Consider the following 19,427-nt stretch of genomic DNA (forward strand, 5'->3'; position numbering starts at 1 on the left):
TTTTATTTTGTAAATAAGCTGGTTAATCGACTATAAACAGATCAATATATACCAAAAAAGACTTAGAATGAGAATCTTTATTGCCATTGCTTAATTATTTTATTACACCTGTCAGTTAATAATAGTTCAAGTCTAAAACAAAGGGTAAATCAATGAAAAATAAAAATTCCCAACAAAAGGTCCAAAGTAGCATCTGACTAGGCAAAAGACTTTACTGACTTAGTGGCTTTTGTCATAATCAGCTTCATCATCTATTATTCTTGTACAGACAGAGACTATGCTAAATTTCCCATCAAAATTTAGTGAATCAAGGAGTATTGAAGATATATGCAGAAAATATTCAGGATCAATCCCACTGCCATGAAAGAGACTTGCCCTGGAGCTGCAACACAAGAGAGGAAATACTGATGTTGGACACTGGTTACATTCAAGAACATTTTAATTCATACTTTCATTCCAGATGACAGGTAAAATGAAGCCTATTGCAGTTGAATCGGGATTAGAGGGAATGTACACAAAGTCGCTGATGGTGTAGGGGTACACACGCCTGACTTGTGTGCGGTCAGCATGGGGTTGATTCTCACTCTGGCAGTGTGCATGTGGGTGTGCCTGGTTGTTTGTCTCTATATGTGCCCTGCGACTGGCTGGCGACCAGTTCAGGGTGTAGTCTGCCTTTTGCTGGATGGATGGATGGATGGATGGATGGATGGATGGATGGATGGATGGATGGATGGATGGATGGATGGATGGATGGGAATGTACACCTTGAACTGGCCTACCAATTGTAGGGCACAAATAGACATTAATGTCATTCACAGATGTGCGAGACACAATTTCACCATGCTGCGTAGATTTTCATGCTCTACAAAAGATTACAAACTTTTTGTCTCACAAGACTAATAGGTCCCCAATTCCCTCGTCTTATGCTGAAAAAAGGTTAAATGAGGTGCGTATTCAAGTGCATCTTACCACTTGCGGTGCTGGTGACTTCAACTGCAGCACTTGTAAACGTGGCAACACTTGAAGATGGAGCCGGTGTGGTTACTACAAGGCTCACAGGTCCTGACCTGACGGTGAAGGTCTTGCTTTCCACAGACGATCTATTTAAAAAGCTTTGGTTGCACTGTCTTGCGCACTTTTGAGAGGGAAGGGAGCTAATGCACAAATCCAACTCACACTTCACGTACAGCTGTGTGACAAGAGAAAAAAGGAAAGGTTTTTATTTCCCCCCCCCCCACAAAATTACCTTATTACTTTCTTGTGAAGCACACATTTCTAAGCAAACATTAATCAAGTATGTTTCCAAATAATGATAGAGCAGAATTTAAACTAAAATGTATGTTTAGTTTGGGAGTAAGATGACAGCGCTAATAAACAGCTTGATACTAGAAACAAAAAAGTCTGGTATTGAGGGAAATTGGGTCACTCGTATGTCAAGGCATCACTGGAATGCTTAAAGAATGGACAGAAAAAGTGCAACTGTAAAACAAAACGACTGACCATATTTTGTACTGTAACCAGGTTGGACAAATCAAGGCGAAAGATTCTTGCATGGCTTGTTGCTCGAATCTCTTTTGTTGTGCTGGAAGCTTTGCACCTATAAAGAGATGTGATGGACTTAAAAAAGATTCTGTATGCGATTCAGGTATTGTTCATTAAAGTCTCATGTCACTGACCCATTCTCTAAAATAATGCTATTTTCAGCAAAGTCATCAGTCCCAGACTGCACACAGCGTTTGATATTAAGCTCAGCTCGCTCCACAGTCGTGTTGGACAGCAAATGGAGGTCCAGCTCTTTAACCCTGGACCCAAGTTGCGCTTGGAAAGCACGGCTATGACGCACTGGTGCTGAATCCCGCCGCATTCTCCCTGGCAAAAGACCGAGGGGTTTGAATTGTGGATGGTTTGTGTATATAGCCAAGGGACCTTCTCCTGGCAAGTGAAATTCTAGCCGAACATCAGCGTCATCAAAGACTGTTGTGGGCACAGCAATGTTGAAATTTGGGCCTCTGGCTTGGACTGCAGGGATGCGGCAGGCCAATGGGACAATGAGGGAGGGCCGACGGCTGATGATGGAGTAAGGACGGACACTTTTCAAGGTGTTGGTGTAGACCAGCTCTGTACCAGCATGCTGGAAAACAGGAGAGGATGTGTACGTTTCTGGATTGGAACTCCAGAGAATAAAGTGGGATAGATTAAGTAAGTAAAAAACAAAACCCTCCCCAAAAGGATCACGTCAGCCTTTTACCACAGTTTTGGTGCCACAGCCATCCAAAGCAATGCGAGCAGTGAGATGAGTGTCGTTGAAGATGACGGGACAAGCGGGGCTGTTGAGCTGAAGCTCGGTCAGGTTGATGTTACTCAGTGAGGCAACAGGAAGCACCAGTGTCATCTCGGTCTTATTACAAATCAGCTCTGGAGGCAGACAAGATCACGTTTTAAGGTTAACCCATAAACAAGTGACAGTGTTGAAACAATTCAACCAGAAAAATTCATAGGTGGAGGGGAGGGAGGGATCCTAACCTGTCCCATCAGGAAGTGTCCTCATTTCTCCTGCAGTCAACAAGAGCAACAGCTTGAAATATACATTGCTACACTGAAAACAGTAATAATGATAACAATCATAGCCTTACTTTGATACAACCACACACAGTGAGGCTCTGACTGTAAACTAGAAAGAAAAGTGAAGATGAGACCTTTTAACAACCATCCAATTAACGAACCAACTGCTTAGATGTGTTATCTTTCTTTCTTTTGTGAGACTGTGAACATTATTAATATTTGTTTCACCCAACTATATTTGTACTTCTGTGTTGATTTATTTTAGAGTATCTGATTTACAAAATGTGGCATCAGTTCAGTTTACATACCTCATGGAATTGGCAACAAAGCAGATAGGAAGAAGATGAGAGAGAGTGTTTTCCCCACGGACCCAGGACATGGAAATTTGTGACATGGCACCAATTGAAGTGAAGCCATACACAATGAGTCCTGGTTGGCCGACGACTGCTATTTCTGAGACACTGCAAAGCACAATGAGGACCGTTAAAATGTAATTGCTGCTCACAAAACACCAACAATGTGGAAATTAAGAAGATTTATCATCAATGACACTAAACAGATTAAGTGCATTGTCATCATGCCAGTTACTTTTGTCTCATTCCACTCTAATGAGGGTGAGGCCTTTAATATTTGAGAAGTGTAACCTTTGGGTATTCTTTTGAATGAGGAATTCTGCCAATAACTTTTGGAAGAGCTCATATACAAACAACCCAAGATGGCTGACTTTTGGGCTATAATTGGTTCACAAACCATGAGAGTGTCACTACATTTGGAGTTCAATGCATTCCATCAGCGTTTCATGAGACAAGTATCATCTCACAAAAAGACATCACAAATGTACTCCTCACTGTTAAATCTGGGACTGTTAAATTGGAACAAAAGGTGGATTTACAGGTCAATTGGATCTTCTGTGATCTAACTGAAGGGCATTTAATTATACTGCCTGCCAATCTAAAAACTGAGTGATGGGCTCAACGATGCAGACCAATTCAGTCTTCAGAAATAATGTTCGGGCCAATGAAGTGAAAATCGATAAGTTTCCCAATGCGCATTAATCACTGCGTGACATGACACAATATATATTAATAAATAAATATATTAGTAAATTTGAACTGAGAAAAAAGTAAAGTAAGGTTTCTTCCCGGTGTCATCAGCTACCAGGAGGGCAGCTGATTTTTAATAATAATTTAAGATATTAAATTAAAAGTGTAAGTAATTGATGAATGAAGAAGCGTTCAAAAATATTTCTCCATTAAGTGTTTGATGCAAGAATACAATCCGCAACAGAAATAAGGATTGTGACAGACACACCTTTCTTTTTGGGACATGAATTCGGCCGCAAACTTCACATCCTCGAATGGCAGGACATTAAATGTTGCATGCTTTCTTGGGGTCTTTCCTGTTGCCACAGGGTTGCCTGTACAGCTGGAGGAAGACGGTTCCACTGTAGATAAATAAAAGTACATCAGTCACAGTACATAATATGGAACAAGTCTAAAGACAACAACATAGTTTTAGTCTTACTACATGTTCCGATATAATAAAATGGACAAAAATAGGACACTATTAAAGTCTAATCCAATAGTGACAACCAGCTGCATGTTCAAACACACCGGTGAGGGACAGGTGCACCGGAACGGAGCTTAGTGGATGGCTCTCACTGGTTTGGCTCACTTTGGGGGTCGGAATGAAGTCTTCTGCCATCATGTAGATGGAATACTGCCCAACTGGTGCTTTTTCAGTAAACGTCAAAGCACATGCATCCTAGACAAATTCAATGTGAAATGTGCGATAAAGACAGTTGACCAAGATTGAAATGATTAATTTCATTTTTGCCTTTTGAATGACCATTAAAAATGACAGACAGCGAATAATATAAAATAAATAATTATGATGATGAACTGGCATGGCTTGTTTGTCCTTGTTTGTATGTTATTTTCTCAGTAATTAAAAAATGCCATAGTGATTCAAATTGTGAATACTAACTGCACGCACACCAAACTGTACTGCCCTCTTGATCCATTCATTAATCCTATACAAAGTTTTGTTTGTAAATTTTGGGGAAAAATAATCTGTGGCTATTTTGATCAACAAATATCCTCTAAAATAAGGTCATTAATTTAACAAAGCGAGTGGTAAAGTGTACGTACATTCCTTTTTTCATGTAGAAAATCATGCACCGAGTTTAATTTTCAAGTCGTACTGACCTCGTTTAGCTCGATAAAAGAGTGTGGAGAACAGTTGAGACACTCTCCTTGTTCTTCCACAGCAAACCGGCATCGTACCCTGTCACCATCCGGATCTTTCACTGACAGTTGGATGTGGTGAGGGCAGTTCTCACGGGTCCTGCTCCCAGAAATTAAAAGGCATAATCTTCAGAAATCTTACGTAAAGTAGAAAAGATTCCTTTGAGATGATTTGATTAATTAAACTGGTACTTTTCCGTTTTTCCTGATGAATATTTGTATGATTGTGTACATTACCTTATTGGAGGAGGCAATGCAACAAAAGCAGGTTGATTGAGTTTCCCAGAGTTTGCGCGTATATGTGGTCCTGCCTTCACTGATACATAAAAGGTGGTGGTGGAACTAAAAAAAAGAAAAGGCCAGATTCTAAGAGCTGAATATGTAAATAACAATAATTAAAAAATAGGAACATCGAAGCTGGCAGTGTTGTTCAGTCTGTTATTTTTACACTACAAAAAAAGACAGTTGTGTATCAATAAATTGAAAAAAAAAAACAGTGAACGAGGTCTCATACCTCAAACTGATTGTGCTGTTGTAGTTACTGGGGACCACTTGCTCCCATTGGCGAACGCACCATCCCGAGTTGGGTTTGGCGCCACTAAAGGGGGAGGAAGCTTTGTGAAGGGTGCAGTTGTCCCCTTCAGTACACAGTCCAGTTAACGGGGGGCATGGATTGGATGCAATCACGGTAAAATGAGCTCTCGCCTGCAAAAAATCCAAGAGGAGAAACAATGTCAGCTTTTTACAAATGTAGCTTGATGCCAGTACTAAAACCAATACAAAAGGCGAATTGAGCAAATGTTACCCACAGATTGCCCTCCATCACTTTGCAAGGGCACAACGTGGACAGTGAGGCCAAGGGAGGAGGCTTCACAGGCCGGCGCTAGCCAGAGGAGAGCCAGCCTCTGCACCACGATTGCCAATGTCAGTCTGTCAAGCATCTCAGCTCTTCATTCATACAGCATTGTTACAGCTTTAACAGACAGCAGATGTTTTATCAGTTAAGAATCCATCACAGCAAGATATAAGTGGTACTTTGCAGAAAACATGCTGACAATCTAAAATTCACATTAAAAAAAGAAGCTGTCATTTGATAACTGCTAAGCGGTGTTACAAATGCTACAGAATGTGACAATTCTTCTCGTGAAGAAAATGAGTGTTGATGAATGACAAGAATGTAGGGGACAGGTGCAGGCAGGTATTTCTTTCTTTTCATGGGAATGCAAATTGCTACGCCATCAATGTCCACCGTAACGAGAGTTGTAAAGGTTAAAAAAAAAAAAAATTGAAATCAACTCATTAAAAATATACATACATTTATATATATATATATATATATATATATATATATATTTTTTTTTTTTCTTTTTTCTCACAAAGAGTAACTTTTGTTGAATGAAAGCAAGTAACATCAAAATATAGCAAACAGAGTTCGGGGCTCCTCGACAGGTTGCAAGTCCTCGCTGACAGCATTGGAACTACAAAATCAGACTGATATTTATCAGAAAGCCAGTGAGATTAGACCGTGTGTAGTGTGAACAGTCTAGCCTGAGTGACTCCTGATGCCTAAAATGCCAAAAGAAATACCAATAAAAATACATTGTTTTCTACACGTTATCTTTATTATGCTCGTCAGCATATTCCAGCATATGTAACAAATTAAATGAATGATTACCTGTCATCAGCTCCATCATTGGACCTAATAAAGTCTCACCTGGGTTAAGTGAAGAAGTAAAAACTCACACATCTTAACGAAAGGTGGAGTTAAGGAAAATTTGAGGCGATAGAGAATGAAGTTAAACTGGCTGGACCATTGACAAACACTGCATGACAGGAGGAGGCCTTACATAATTGTTTTTCTTTGTTTCCTCACAGTTGTTTGTCTGACGTTAAGTTGTTACCCCACATGAACAAAGTTGATAACGCCTTGAAGAAAAACTATGCTCAGTGAAGGAACTCAAAATGGAACCCTTGACTAAATATTAACGATAAAAAAACATATCGCTTTAATTATGTGATCCAAAACAATTTTATGAGTCATGATTTGTTGCGGCTGAGATCAGAATTTCAGACACTGGCTAACACATTTCACTTCAGAATAGACTCTTGAGATTTCATTGTACTCTGCGTAGATATAAAGGCTCAATGTGACAATTTTTGCAAAGCAGCCCCAAAAGACGCACATAATCTGTAACGAGGCCATTATCCCAGCATTGTGCCTAGTCAAAAAAGATGTGCAACGTGGAGGGCATTTTGTTCTGGGACAATGATTGGTACAATGTAATATTGAGTAACTCTGGGGAAAGTGCACTGCCAAATGTTATTCAGGGTTCTTTCAAAGCCAAAGAAGCTGATTGCTCATGGGGCATGAGCTACAAATCCTGTTTAGAGGTGGACAAGTCTTACTTACACTTACAGAAATTAGCTTTGTTGAGGAACAAAATGTTCATTTTGCTACAGGCCAATTTTATCCCCCGCCCCCACATAGTACAGTAATTCATTTGGACCACACAAATAAACCAAAACAGGATTTTCATAAAAGTTTTATTGCGGTACATTTGACTGTTGAAAGTTGTTTGAATTCCTTCTTTTAAGGATGACTACCAGCAATTATAATTAAAATAGGGTATATTCGACAGTTGCAAGTTGTTTGAATGACCCTTTTTTTTTTTTTTTTTAAAGGATGGCTACCAACAATTATATCTACACGTACATACAGTATTTAATTGGAACACAAGAGGGCAACAATTAAACTGCTTAGAAATCATATTTATTATATTTCTTGGCAAGAAAAACAGAAATTTAGGGATGGGCGGTACACAATTGCTTCATTCATTGATCGTTAATTCAAACACTGGTTCTTCTGGTTAAATGTGTTTGTGATCTAGAACTAGTCGTCTCATTATGTAACTCTGGAATGATTTATCCCCATCTTGTTATGATTCCATAACAGAAGCATTTTATAATTGTTTGGTCACATAAAACTTGGCTCCATCCAAAGATTGGATGGGAGATAGTCTTTCTTTCATGAGAGAGTTTCCTGATTTTGGTCAGATGGATTGGGAATGTTTTTTAGTGCTTTCAAATGTCTCATATGAAAGCTGAGAGTCATGACTCTTAAAAACTTGCATCAATGCAGCAGGATATTGCCTGTGTTTTACTGACCATTCTTAACTTGGAGCATTTTCTCCTGAAATGACAAATTAAGACTTGTGAGCAAACTGTGCAATAAGCAAAGTATTTTAAGTCAAGACTTACTTTGATCATTGTTTCCAGCTTGATGGCGTCCGCAGCGAACTTGCGGATGCCGTCAGACAGTTTTTCAACTGCCATGCGATCCTCATTGTGCTGCCAGCGGAAGTCCTTCTCATCCAAGTGGACCTTTGGCAGATTGCAATTCTTTGCTGTTGATGCAAAATTAAGTCAATGTGGAAATTCCATACTTGGATTGTGAAACGCGCAACAGGCCAGGCTATTGCTAATACTAACTCAAAACCCAAAAATCAAGTGACGGGCTTTGTTCTTTTGTTTCACTTTTTGATGCACAGTGCATATGATATCCTAAGTAAATCAGTTTTCTTTTTTCAAAGGGAATGGTCCGGACTTTTCCACAAGCACAATGAAAGATACTTGCTCTATAATATAACTTTAGCAACTTTTAAACTTACACCCGGCCAAAAGAACTACATACGTCAGTCTGCCACCACCAAAGTGGAACATTGGTGGAATTTGAAGATGCATTTTTTTTTGTTTGATGTAGGCGAGCACTGCAACGAAACAAACACAGCAGTACCTGTGTCCATGGAAAGTGTCTCTGCGACAACGCTGTGGTCCTGACTGAGCTCTGCAAGCAGCCCAGGAGAGATAGTGAGCAGGTCGCATCCAGCCAGGGCTTTCACTTGTCCCGTGTTTCGGAACGAAGCACCCATGACCACAGTGCTGTAACCAAATTTCTTGTAGTAGTTGTATATCTTTGTCACACTCTGAACACCTGGGGGGCGAAAACAAAATATCAGGAGAATGAGGAAGTTAGAGAAAAGAAAACTACAATGACATGGTTTGGCGATCATGTCATCATCAGAAAAGCAGCCAGACCAGATTGGCAATTAACTGCCGCTGTAATTTCAACAAATCTATATCCAAAGCCCTGTTTCCTGTGTTAATGGCAGCAAACAAGTTCCGGTTGTAATCAAAACGTATTCTCCTAGCTACAGAGAAAAACATCTTTTGTGTTTAAAATGTCTTATTTTAACTAGAATCCTACGTCACATTTTGGACAAAGGTAAAATTATTTTTGTGTGATAAACAAAAAAATCCCTGTTGAGGCAGATACCGCATGCCAAACTAGCAACGTGACAGTAGTTTTTAGATTCAAATCATATAATCAATGAATATTGTTGCACAAATTCCATTTCAGAAGTTGGCGGTACTGCACTAGTCATGCCAACTAATGTCATCTCTCATTTTTGTGGAATAGCTGATGCAGCCCAGACACAGCTAGATTCCATCTCCAGCAGGCGCCATATAAATTAAGTTTGAGAGCCTGTCCGCAGTGACCAACATGGGTTCGGAACATCACAAGTATGGTTTTGAAATATTAATTTTAGTTATACATTTTTTGTGTCGACAGGAAAAACATCAGTACCTGGATCTTCATGGGGCTCGTAGGTTTTGCGGTCCGTGTTTTCCTTGTACCAGTCGAAGATGCGCCCAACAAAAGGCGAGATGAGCGTTACCTTTGCTTCTGCACATGCCACTGCTTGTGCAAAAGAGAAAAGCAGCGTCATGTTGCAGTGGACGCCATGCTTGGCTTCAAGCTCCCTGAAACAGAGCATATTTACAAAACACTTGTGACTGACTATCAACATTAGTCCAACATTGGCACTCTTCCACTGGACCAAAATACAGTCTTATTCAATTTTGGCTCCTCCTGTAGGGAGTGTGACAGAAATTAAGCTGATGCAAACATCTCACACTCACTTGCCAGCTTGGATTCCCTCCCATGTGGATGACAGCTTGATGAGCACCCGCTCCTTGCTGATCCCAGCTTCCTCGTAGAGTGCGATAAGCCTCAAAGCCTTGCTCACCATTTCGTCTTTGTCAAAAGACAGTCTATGAAATACAATTGTATTTACAGTTATAATTATTACTCTTGGTATATGGGGGTAATTGTATATCGATTGATAATGACTTAAAAGTCAAAGCAAAACCACAGTTTGCAAAAGTTGCTATGTCGTGTACAAAAGGGAAGCTTGACCTCTCACTCAGACATCATGACCTTAAATGTTCAACACAATTACATTCAAATAGTTGTGTCTAATGTACTGCATGTTCGCTATAATTCATTAAGAGGAAGTGACGAAAGAAAAGCAAGCTACAGACGGCAAGCGAATGTGATTTTCAAGTATTAGCTTCTAGGTTCTCATTTCATAGAAAAATCTGTGCATTTTTTTTCTCCCAATGTTTCAAAAGACACCACTTTTGATTGTATGTGCATGTACCTGGCGTCCACCTCAGTTGAGACCCTGCCTGGGACCTTCTTGAGGATCTCAAGACCAAAACTCACAAACAGCTTGTCCATGGTGTTGGCAATCTGCTCGTTCTCAGTTCTGGCCAGCAAGGAAATAGGCAGGAAGTTTTTTTTTTTTTTTTAAACCGGTTTACAACTACAATCCTAAACATGCGCTATAAGATGTGCAGATTGCACAATTTGAGCTCAAGCTCTAACCCACCCGCCCTTGGCGATCCCGTATTTGATGGCCTGATCCAACAGGCTCTGATAGGCTGGCATTTTGGCAGCGGCAAGGATCAGAGAAGGGTTGGTGGTTGCATCCTGAGGCTTGTACTCATCAATGGCTGCAAGATAATGAATTGGAACAACATTAGAATGTGGATTTTTTTTTTTTTTTTTTGTCCAGTTCAAACGAGTTGACAAAGAAAACAGCACCATCTTAAGTATAAATTTGTCACAGCACTCTTTAAAACCTGCTCGGTCAGTTGAAGCAGGCTGACAAACCGTTTTGATAAGAGTACAAGCGTACAATACTGATCGGAATTTTTTATGCATGGTTCAGTATCCAAATGTTTAATTTATGTTTATGTGAATCAATTGAACAAATGTAGTTTATTATCGTGTTTTCATACTCAAGGGTAAATTCAGTTTCTCACTCTGCCATTTTAGCATTGAAATAGAACAAAAACAGTAACATTTACAAAGAAAAACTCTGTATCAGGAAATAAACGATTGGAGTTTAGTTTTCTTGATACACAGGTCCTAGTGCAAATAAAAGATCATTTGAAGAGCTACATTAACTGGAATCAAACAGCCAGTGATAGTTTTCCAACAATGAAATGTACAAAACAGCAGTTTTGAATGCTGTGTGCCTTCCTCAAATTTCATACAAGTGATGAGCCTTTTCATTCAGCTTGTTGTTTGTCAGCTTTACATTTTGGCAGCCTAGTCAGAGATGCCAACTCTCCAGAGAACAAACACATCCCTGTTCTGTTCTGGCGAGTGTTCTAACACGTTTATTCTTCCAATAATAAGGAAGTATCCACAACATTTTTCAACTGTGACATCACAAGACAGCGGCACAGATATCACATCTATCTGATTGCGGGATCCTGTGTACCAACCACCTTGTGAAAGCATACACACTTGCAAATTCCTACTTTGTTAGCTTCCGGGTAACAAGCTCAAGTGGATAAATGCAAGCCCTTATGGCGGATCTATGCGTAAAAATGTTGTTCCGTCATTTGATATACTATAAACTAAATAGGCCAAGCCAAAGAACATGCTAAACACACACAAATATATACAAGACGGAAACATTAATGAAATTTCAAACACTAACTTTCTGTACAATGTCATAAAATAATCATTTTAGTGGACACCACCGAACAGATATGAGAACTAATAACAGTTTTGGATAATTGTACAATACACAAGTCAGTTTTTTTTTTTTTAAGTGAAATTACTTCAAATTTAAAACAAAAAAAAAAAAAAAAAAAAAAAAAAAGATGTTGCATAGTTTGCAACATATCCTACAAGCCTGCCTTACACCATAAACACAAGTTAAGAAAGTACCTGATGTTTCCACATAAGTAGCCATATACAATTGTCCTACAAAAGAGAACTTCAGTGCAACAGGTAACAAGTAATTAATGAAAGAATTTTGCAAAGAAAACTGGCATGAGATCAGTCTTGAAGATACCACTGCTATTCATAATTGTGTATCGTTTTATTGTCTCATTGTTCAATGAAATTTCAGATTAGTTAAAAAAAAGTTTGCAAGGGGAAAAGTGTTGGTAATTTAAGTTTTGCATAATTGTTATAAAATATTTTACATGTCACTTGGTGATCAAGTCATTATTAAAATAAAAATGAGGAAGAAGCTGGTTGATTCCTAACTAGTGTGTCCACCTAAGACGTACAAACTTGACATTGTGAGTCCCAACCACTAGACACATTAGAGAGCCCTGAGAGCTCACGCGCACCACAGACACTGCTCTGGAAGATCACATGAAAACTAATTTATTTCCTTCAAATTGCATGTCTTTGTTTATCGATTTATGCCAGGGGAAACAACCAACCTACTTGTTGCCATTCATACAACAATAAACATGCCTGGCTTCCAATCTGAATGAAAACATTTATGGGCAAATCATCATTGTTTCAGTATAAATACTTGTGACATTTTAGTGCAACGGTTTGCATGAGCTATTTCTAATGTAAACAATGGGTTTGAGGTCAGTGAAGGATGAATGATCGGTGTATTTGAAAGAAAAGTAGTTTGAAACAACTCTTGTGCACTGTAGTCTGGCGCTGACATTTTTTGGAATAACGTAATAAACTTAATTCAGCTACGGTTCTCTTATGACACAAAAACACTGGTTTTGTTTCCCAAATGCAGTTTTAGTTTGCAAACTGTTATGTCATCCTGACTGTGCAAGCCATTCTGCGTTTGCATCACAATTACGCCACTTATTTCCTCATCAGGAAGTTTCATGCATAGGTCAAGGTAAATCAGGAAGTATAAACTATATAAATGTTATTTCACAAATAATTTGACATTTTTTTATCCACATATACTGTTAAGTTGCAGTATAACGTCAGAGTTGTTGAAATACATGTTTCTTTTAACCAAGCCACGCGAAAACATTTTCTTTTTTTAAAGTGCCTCCATAGCGACGCACAGAACTAGTCCACTTTCAATTCGGTAACCTGACAAATTTAGCAGATTAATCGGATTAATCAAACTTGAACAACAAGTAGATACAAACAATACAAACTTCCAACAAATATTAGAGTTGGCTGGTGGAACTGCACGGGCCTTGTTCGCGCGATACGAGCATGCCTAGCAGTCCCGCTTGGGTTGATTATTTACGCGGCGGTCATTCACATTATCCATGCAGCACTCCTGCCTACTTAATCCAGCACGCTAACCGGCTAGCATTAGCCGCTAGTGGAAGCGCGCATTTTACCGTTAAAGTCTCCCGTGTCGGCCACTACTACGGTGTACTTCTTCAACTGGTTGAGTGCCGACTCCATCTTTCGCCGCTTGTCCGGAGACACACTGAGCATGCTGAGCAGCGACTGTGAGCTTTTTATACACAGAAAACACGTGAGCTCAAACGGAACGCAAGCGTTACGGGAGCGCGCAGCAAGTCCAGGAAGCAGGAAGCAGCCATCGGGTGCGCGCACGCAGCGCAGTCATTAACAAACGCACACAGAGATATCAGCAGCCCCCCTAAAACAAAGAGGCTTGTTATACAATATATACAATTCCTGGGTCAGTCCAATTTTTAACCCAAATTGGGTTCGTTTTAACCCAGAAAAGACATGACGGGAATGAGCCAGCTACATCACTTAGCTTGATTTGCTGAAAAATAAAAAAGTGACTTAGAACCAGAGACTGGATATCTCTGGGTCTACTGTAAAAGAAGCCCCCCGGGGATGCAAAAGACATGAGTCAACAAAGAGACTGCAAGGGGGCACCCAGATTTGAACTGGGGACCTCTTGATCTGCAGTCAAATGCTCTACCACTGAGCTATACCCCCTGCGGTTGGGCCTTCGATTACTTGACAAATAGATTGATGACTAGGAACCAGAGCCAGCTGAAATGGGTACCTGTTGCTCTACTGTAAACTGGGTAGATAACCTACATGAAAGACATGCCTGGAAAAACACAGTGAGGGGGTACCTTGATTTAAACTGGGGGACCTCTTGATCCGCAGTCAATACCACTGAGCTATACCCCTGTGTCATTTAAGGGTTATTTCTTGACAAATAGTGACTTAGAACCAGAGACATTTCAATGGTTATTGCTGGCTCTGCTGTAATAGAAGCCCTTCAAGTGGGCAAATGACTTGTACCTGTGGCTCTGCTGTAAAAGAGGCTCCTCGAGCAGACGACATATACGGAATGGGCCAGTGAGGGGGCACCCAGCGTTAAACTGGGGACCTCCTGATCTGCAGTCAAATGCTCTACCACTGAGCTACACCCCTTGGCTTAATAGCTTTGATTTCCTAAAAAAAAAAGTCACTTTGAACCAGAGACCCGGTACTTCTGGCTCTGCTGTAAAACAGCCCTCTGGGGGGTAAAGGACCTGGGTCTACAAAATAGTCTGGAAGAGGGCACCCAGATTTGAACTGGGGACCTCTTGATCTGCAGTCAAATGCTCTACCACTGAGCTATACCCCCTGACATTGAAAGAAATTTTCTGTCACACACACAAAAAAAAAAGGCTTAAAATCAGCCACGGCTAATGGGTGACTCGGGCTCTGCTGTAGAAGAAGACTTGTGTCTAGAATGAGCCAATAAGTGGGCACTTAGAATTGAACTGGGCCTTCGAGTGCTCTATCACTGAGCTATATACCCTGGCTTGATTTAACAAAAAATAAACAAGTGACTTAGAACCACAGACTTGGTACCTCAGGCTCTGCTGCAAAAGTCACCCAATGAGGAGCAAAGACGTCGATGAACAAAGAGTCTGCAAGGGGGTACCCAGAGTTGAACTGGGGACCTCTTGATCTGCAGTCAAATGCTCTACCACTGAGCTATACCCCCTGACTTTGAACGAAATTTTCTGTCAGACAAAAAAAAAAAAAAAAAACACTTAAAATCAGCCACGGCTAATGGGTGACTCGGGCTCTGCTGTCGAAGAAGACTTGTGTCTAGAATGAGCCAATAAGGGGTCGCTTAGAATTGAACTGGGCAGTCGAGTGCTCTATCACTGAGCTATATACCCTGGCTTGATTTACCAAAAAATAAACAAGTGACTTAGAACCACAGACTTGGTACCTCAGGCTCTGCTGTAAAAGTCACCCAATGAGGAGCAAAGACATCGATGAACAAGGAGTCTGCAAGGGGGTACCCAGAGTTGAACTGGGGACCTCTTGATCTGCAGTCAAATGCTCTACCACTGAGCTATACCCCCTGTGTTCTTTGTCATGGAGCTATATAGCCTGACTTGATTTACAAAAAAATGAATACCTGCCTGTACCTCAGGCTCTGCTGTAAAAGACACCCAAAGAGGGGCAAAGACCTAGATGGAAAAAGAGTCTGGTAGGGGGCACCCAGATTTGAACTGGGGATCTCTTGATCTGCAGTCAAATGCATTGCCACTGAGATATACCCCCTGTGTTCTTTGTTACGGAGCTATATACCCTGGCTTGATTTACAAAAAAATGAACATGCCTGTACCTCAGGCTCTGCTGTAAAAGACACCCAAAGACGGGCAAATACCTTGATGGAAAAAGAGTCCGGTAGGGGGCACCCAGATTTGAACTGGGGACCTCTTGATCTGCAGTCAAATGCTCTACCACTGAGCTATACCCCCTGACTTTGAAAGAAATTTTCTGTCAGACAAAAAAAAAAAAAAGGCTTAAAATCAGCCACAGCTAATGGGTGACTCGGGCTCTGCTGTAGAAGAAGACTTGTGTCTAGAATGAGCCCATAAGTGGGCACTTAGAATTGAACTGGGCAGTCGAGTGCTCTATCACTGAGCTATATACCCTGGCTTGATTTACCAAAAAATAAACAAGTGACTTAGAACCACAGACTTGGTACCTCAGGCTCTGCTGTAAAAGTCACCCAATGAGGAGCAAAGACGTCGATGAACAAAGAGTCTGCAAGGGGGTACCCAGAGTTGAACTGGGGACCTCTTGATCTGCAGTCAAATGCTCTACCACTGAGCTATACCCCCTGTGCTCTTCATCTCGAAGCTGTATAGCCTGGCTTGATTTACAAAAAAATGAACGCCGGTAGCTCAGGCTCTGCTGTAAAAGACACCCAAAGACGGGCAAATACCTCGATGGAAAAAGAGTCTGGTAGGGGGCACCCAGATTTGAACTGGGGACCTCTTGATCTGCAGTCAAATGCTCTACCACTGAGCTATACCCCCTGACTTTGAGAGAAATTTTCTGTCAGACAAAAAAAAAAAAAAAAAAGACTTAAAATCAGCCACGGCTAATGGGTGACTCGGGCTCTGCTGTAGAGGAAGACTTGTGTCTAGAATGAGCCAATAAGTGGTCACTTAGAATTGAACTGGGCAGTCGAGTGCTCTATCACTGAGCTATATACCCTGGCTTGATTTACCAAAAAATAAACAAGTGACTTAGAACCACAGACTTGGTACCTCCGGCTCTGCTGTAAAAGTCACCCAATGAGGAGCAAAGACTTCGATGAACAAGGAGTCTGCAAGGGGGTACCCAGATTTGAACTGGGGACCTCTTGATCTGCAGTCAAATGCTCTACCACTGAGTTATACCCCCTGTGTTCTTTGCCACGGAGCTATATAGCCTGGCTTGATTTACAAAAAAATGAACCCGATGCATGTACCTCAGGCTCTGCTGTAAAAGACACCCAAAGATGGGCAAATACCTCGGAGGAAAAAGAGTCCGGTAGGGGGCACCCAGATTTGAACTGGGGACCTCTTGATCTGCAGTCAAATGCTCTACCACTGAGCTATACCCCCCTGACTTTAAAAGAACTTTTCTGTCAGACAAAAAAAAAAAAAAAAAAGGCTTAAAATAAGCCAGCTAATGGGTGACTCCGGCTCTGCTGTAGAAGAAGACTTGTGTCTAGAATGAGCCAATAAGTGGGCACTTAGAATTGAACTGGGCAGTCGAGTGCTCTATCACTGAGCTATATACCCTGGCTCGATTTACCAAAAAATAAACAAGTGACTTAGAACCACAGACTTGGTACCTCAGGCTCTGCTGTAAAAGACACCCAATGAGGAGCAAAGACGCCGATGAACAAAGAGTCTGCAAGGGGGTACCCAGAGTTGAACTGGGGACCTCTTGATCTGCAGTCAAATGCTCTACCACTGAGCTACACCCCCTGTGTTCTTCGTCATGGAGCTATATAGCCTGGGTTGATTTACTAAAAAATGAAGCCCAAACTACCTGAGGCTCTGCTGTAAAAAGACACCCAATGAGGGGCAAAGACCTCGATGGAAAAACGAGTCTGGTAGGGGGCACCCAGATTTGAACTGGGGACCTCTTGATCTGCAGTCAAATGCTCTACCACTGAGCTATACCCCCTGCATTTCAGCCTTTGATTACTTGACAAATAAATTGATGAATAGGAAACAGAGCCAGTTGTAATGGGTACCTGTTGCTCTACTGTAAAAGAGGCCCCGCACTGGGTAGATAACCTACATGAAAGGCATGCCTGGAAAAACACAGTGAGGGGGGTACCTTGATTTGAACTGGATGACTTCTTGATCCGCAGTCAATACCACTGAGCTATACCCCTGTGTCATTTAAGGGTTATTTCTTGACAAATAGTGACTTAGAACCAGAGACATTTCAATGGTTATTGCTGGCTCTGCTGTAATAGAAGACCTTCAAGTGGGCAAATGACTTGTACCTGTTGCTCTGCTGTAAATGAGGCTCCTTGAGCAGATGACATATACGGAATGGGCCAGTGAGGGGGCACCCAGATTTGAACTGGGGACCTCTTGATCTGCAGTCAAATGCTCTACCACTGAGCTATACCCCCTGACTTCAGAAGCTTTGATCTCCTGAAAAATAAAAAGTGACTTAGAACCAGAGACGCGGTACTTGTGGCTCTGCTGTAAAATTGCCCTGTGGGGGGCAAAGGAACTGGGTCTACAAAAGAGTCTGGTAGGGGGCACCCAGATTTGAACTGGGGACCTCTTGATCTGCAGTCAAATGCTCTACCACTGAGCTATACCCCCTGACTTCGGTTTCATCTTCCTAACAGGCAAAAAAATAAAAAAAGACTTAAACTCAGCCACTTCTAATGGGTACCTGTGCTGTAAAAGAAGCCCCTCTTGAGGCAACAGACTTGTGTCTAGATTGAGCCAACAAGTGGGCACATAGAAATGAACTGGGCAGTCAAGTGTTCTATCACTGAGCTATATACCCTAGCTTGATTTACTAAAAAAATCAACAAGTGACTTAGAATCACAGATTTGGTACCTCAGGCTCTGCTGTAAAAGTCACCCATTGAGGAGCAAATACCTCGATTTACAAAGAGTCTGCAAGGGGGTACCCAGAGTTGAACTGGGGACCTCTTGATCTGCAGTCAAATGCTCTACCACTGAGCTATACCCCCTGTGGTCTTTGTCATGGAGCTATATAGCCTGGCTTGATTTACAAAAAAATGAACGCCTGCCTGTATCTCGGGCTCTGCTGTAAAAGACACCCAATGAGGGGCAAAGACCTTGATGGAAAAAGAGACTGGTAGGGGGCACTCAGATTTGAACTGGGGACCTCTTGATCTGCATTCAAATACTCTACCACTGAACTATAGCCCCTGACTTCACAGCTTTGATATCCTGAAAAATAAAAAGTGACTTAGAACCAGAGACGCGGTAATTGTGGCTCTGCTGTAAAATTGCCCTGTGGGGGGCAAAGGAACTGAGTCTACAAAAGAGTCTGGTAGGGGGCACCCAGATTTGAACTGGGGACCTCTTGATCTGCAGTCAAATGCTCTACCACTGAGCTATACGGCCTGCCTTCAGTTTCAACTTCCTAACAGGCAAAAAAAAAAAAAAGACTTAAACTCAGCCACTTCTAATGGGTACCTGTGCTGTAAAAGAAGCCCCTCTTGAGGTAACAGACTTATGTCTAGATTGAGCCAATAAGTGGGCACATAGAAATGAACTGGGCAGTCAAGTGTTCTATCATTGAGCTATATACCCTAGCTTGATTTACTAAAAAATAAACAAGTGACTTACAATCAGAGATTTGGTACCTCAGGCTCTGCTGTAAAAGTCACCCAATGAGGAGCAAAGACCTCGATGAACAAAGAGTCTGCAAGGGGGTACCCAGAGTTGAACTGGGGACCTCTTGATCTGCAGTCAAATGCTCTACCACTGAACTATACCCCCTGTGTTCTTCGACACGGACCTATATAGCCTGGCTTGATTTACTAAAAAATGAACCGCAAACTTTGTACCTCAGGCTCTGCTGTAAAAGTCACCCAATGAGGAGCAAAGACCTCAATGAACAAAGAGTCTGCAAGGGAGTACCCAGAGTTGAACTGGGGACCTCTTGATCTGCAGTCAAATGCTCTACCACTGAGCTATACCCCCTGTGTTGTGCAACACGGAGCTATATAGCCTGGCTTGATTTACTAAAAA

The 19,427-nt window shown here is 41.3% G+C and overlaps 1 protein-coding gene and 17 non-coding genes across 22 annotated transcripts; all 18 read right to left on the minus strand.

Moving 5' to 3' along the window:
* Positions 1-57: 57 nt before the first annotated feature.
* Positions 58-13,476, minus strand: taldo1 (transaldolase 1). Of its 5 annotated transcripts, none has more exons than XM_049718392.1 (15): positions 8,067-8,212; positions 5,618-5,781; positions 5,323-5,513; positions 5,046-5,150; positions 4,770-4,908; positions 4,176-4,326; positions 3,874-4,006; positions 2,871-3,023; positions 2,634-2,671; positions 2,524-2,553; positions 2,249-2,415; positions 1,677-2,131; positions 1,501-1,597; positions 970-1,189; positions 58-382 (listed from the first exon to the last, which is right to left on the minus strand). In XM_049718392.1, the coding sequence occupies exons 2-15, from the start codon at positions 5,747-5,749 to the stop codon at positions 300-302; spliced, it is 2,094 nt and encodes a 697-aa protein (XP_049574349.1). In that variant the 5' UTR covers positions 5,750-5,781; positions 8,067-8,212; the 3' UTR covers positions 58-299. The 5 variants fall into 5 exon arrangements, with proteins under 5 accessions (XP_049574349.1, XP_049574348.1, XP_049574351.1 ...); XM_049718391.2 differs by lacking the exon at positions 8,067-8,212 and adding an exon at positions 6,484-7,969; XM_049718394.1 differs by lacking the exon at positions 8,067-8,212 and having other exon boundaries at positions 5,614-5,775.
* Positions 13,477-13,797: 321 nt separating this feature from the next.
* On the minus strand, positions 13,798-13,869 carry trnac-gca (transfer RNA cysteine (anticodon GCA)). The gene has a single exon. It is a non-coding gene; the product is annotated as a tRNA-Cys (tRNA).
* A 571-nt stretch (positions 13,870-14,440) lies between these two features.
* On the minus strand, positions 14,441-14,512 carry trnac-gca (transfer RNA cysteine (anticodon GCA)). The gene has a single exon. It is a non-coding gene; the product is annotated as a tRNA-Cys (tRNA).
* Positions 14,513-14,806: 294 nt separating this feature from the next.
* On the minus strand, positions 14,807-14,878 carry trnac-gca (transfer RNA cysteine (anticodon GCA)). The gene has a single exon. It is a non-coding gene; the product is annotated as a tRNA-Cys (tRNA).
* Positions 14,879-15,176: 298 nt separating this feature from the next.
* Positions 15,177-15,248, minus strand: trnac-gca (transfer RNA cysteine (anticodon GCA)). The gene has a single exon. It is a non-coding gene; the product is annotated as a tRNA-Cys (tRNA).
* A 330-nt stretch (positions 15,249-15,578) lies between these two features.
* On the minus strand, positions 15,579-15,650 carry trnac-gca (transfer RNA cysteine (anticodon GCA)). Its single transcript has one exon. It is a non-coding gene; the product is annotated as a tRNA-Cys (tRNA).
* Positions 15,651-15,944: 294 nt separating this feature from the next.
* Positions 15,945-16,016, minus strand: trnac-gca (transfer RNA cysteine (anticodon GCA)). The gene has a single exon. It is a non-coding gene; the product is annotated as a tRNA-Cys (tRNA).
* Positions 16,017-16,142: 126 nt separating this feature from the next.
* Positions 16,143-16,214, minus strand: trnac-gca (transfer RNA cysteine (anticodon GCA)). The gene has a single exon. It is a non-coding gene; the product is annotated as a tRNA-Cys (tRNA).
* Positions 16,215-16,512: 298 nt separating this feature from the next.
* trnac-gca (transfer RNA cysteine (anticodon GCA)) lies at positions 16,513-16,584 on the minus strand. The gene has a single exon. It is a non-coding gene; the product is annotated as a tRNA-Cys (tRNA).
* A 131-nt stretch (positions 16,585-16,715) lies between these two features.
* Positions 16,716-16,787, minus strand: trnac-gca (transfer RNA cysteine (anticodon GCA)). Its single transcript has one exon. It is a non-coding gene; the product is annotated as a tRNA-Cys (tRNA).
* Positions 16,788-17,084: 297 nt separating this feature from the next.
* On the minus strand, positions 17,085-17,156 carry trnac-gca (transfer RNA cysteine (anticodon GCA)). The gene has a single exon. It is a non-coding gene; the product is annotated as a tRNA-Cys (tRNA).
* A 130-nt stretch (positions 17,157-17,286) lies between these two features.
* Positions 17,287-17,358, minus strand: trnac-gca (transfer RNA cysteine (anticodon GCA)). Its single transcript has one exon. It is a non-coding gene; the product is annotated as a tRNA-Cys (tRNA).
* A 388-nt stretch (positions 17,359-17,746) lies between these two features.
* On the minus strand, positions 17,747-17,818 carry trnac-gca (transfer RNA cysteine (anticodon GCA)). The gene has a single exon. It is a non-coding gene; the product is annotated as a tRNA-Cys (tRNA).
* A 127-nt stretch (positions 17,819-17,945) lies between these two features.
* trnac-gca (transfer RNA cysteine (anticodon GCA)) lies at positions 17,946-18,017 on the minus strand. The gene has a single exon. It is a non-coding gene; the product is annotated as a tRNA-Cys (tRNA).
* A 308-nt stretch (positions 18,018-18,325) lies between these two features.
* trnac-gca (transfer RNA cysteine (anticodon GCA)) lies at positions 18,326-18,397 on the minus strand. The gene has a single exon. It is a non-coding gene; the product is annotated as a tRNA-Cys (tRNA).
* Positions 18,398-18,725: 328 nt separating this feature from the next.
* On the minus strand, positions 18,726-18,797 carry trnac-gca (transfer RNA cysteine (anticodon GCA)). The gene has a single exon. It is a non-coding gene; the product is annotated as a tRNA-Cys (tRNA).
* A 306-nt stretch (positions 18,798-19,103) lies between these two features.
* trnac-gca (transfer RNA cysteine (anticodon GCA)) lies at positions 19,104-19,175 on the minus strand. Its single transcript has one exon. It is a non-coding gene; the product is annotated as a tRNA-Cys (tRNA).
* Positions 19,176-19,307: 132 nt separating this feature from the next.
* On the minus strand, positions 19,308-19,379 carry trnac-gca (transfer RNA cysteine (anticodon GCA)). The gene has a single exon. It is a non-coding gene; the product is annotated as a tRNA-Cys (tRNA).
* Positions 19,380-19,427: the final 48 nt, after the last annotated feature.

The sequence above is a fragment of the Syngnathus scovelli genome, chromosome 4, assembly GCF_024217435.2.
Source record: "Syngnathus scovelli strain Florida chromosome 4, RoL_Ssco_1.2, whole genome shotgun sequence".
Classification (NCBI taxonomy): domain Eukaryota; kingdom Metazoa; phylum Chordata; class Actinopteri; order Syngnathiformes; family Syngnathidae; genus Syngnathus; species Syngnathus scovelli.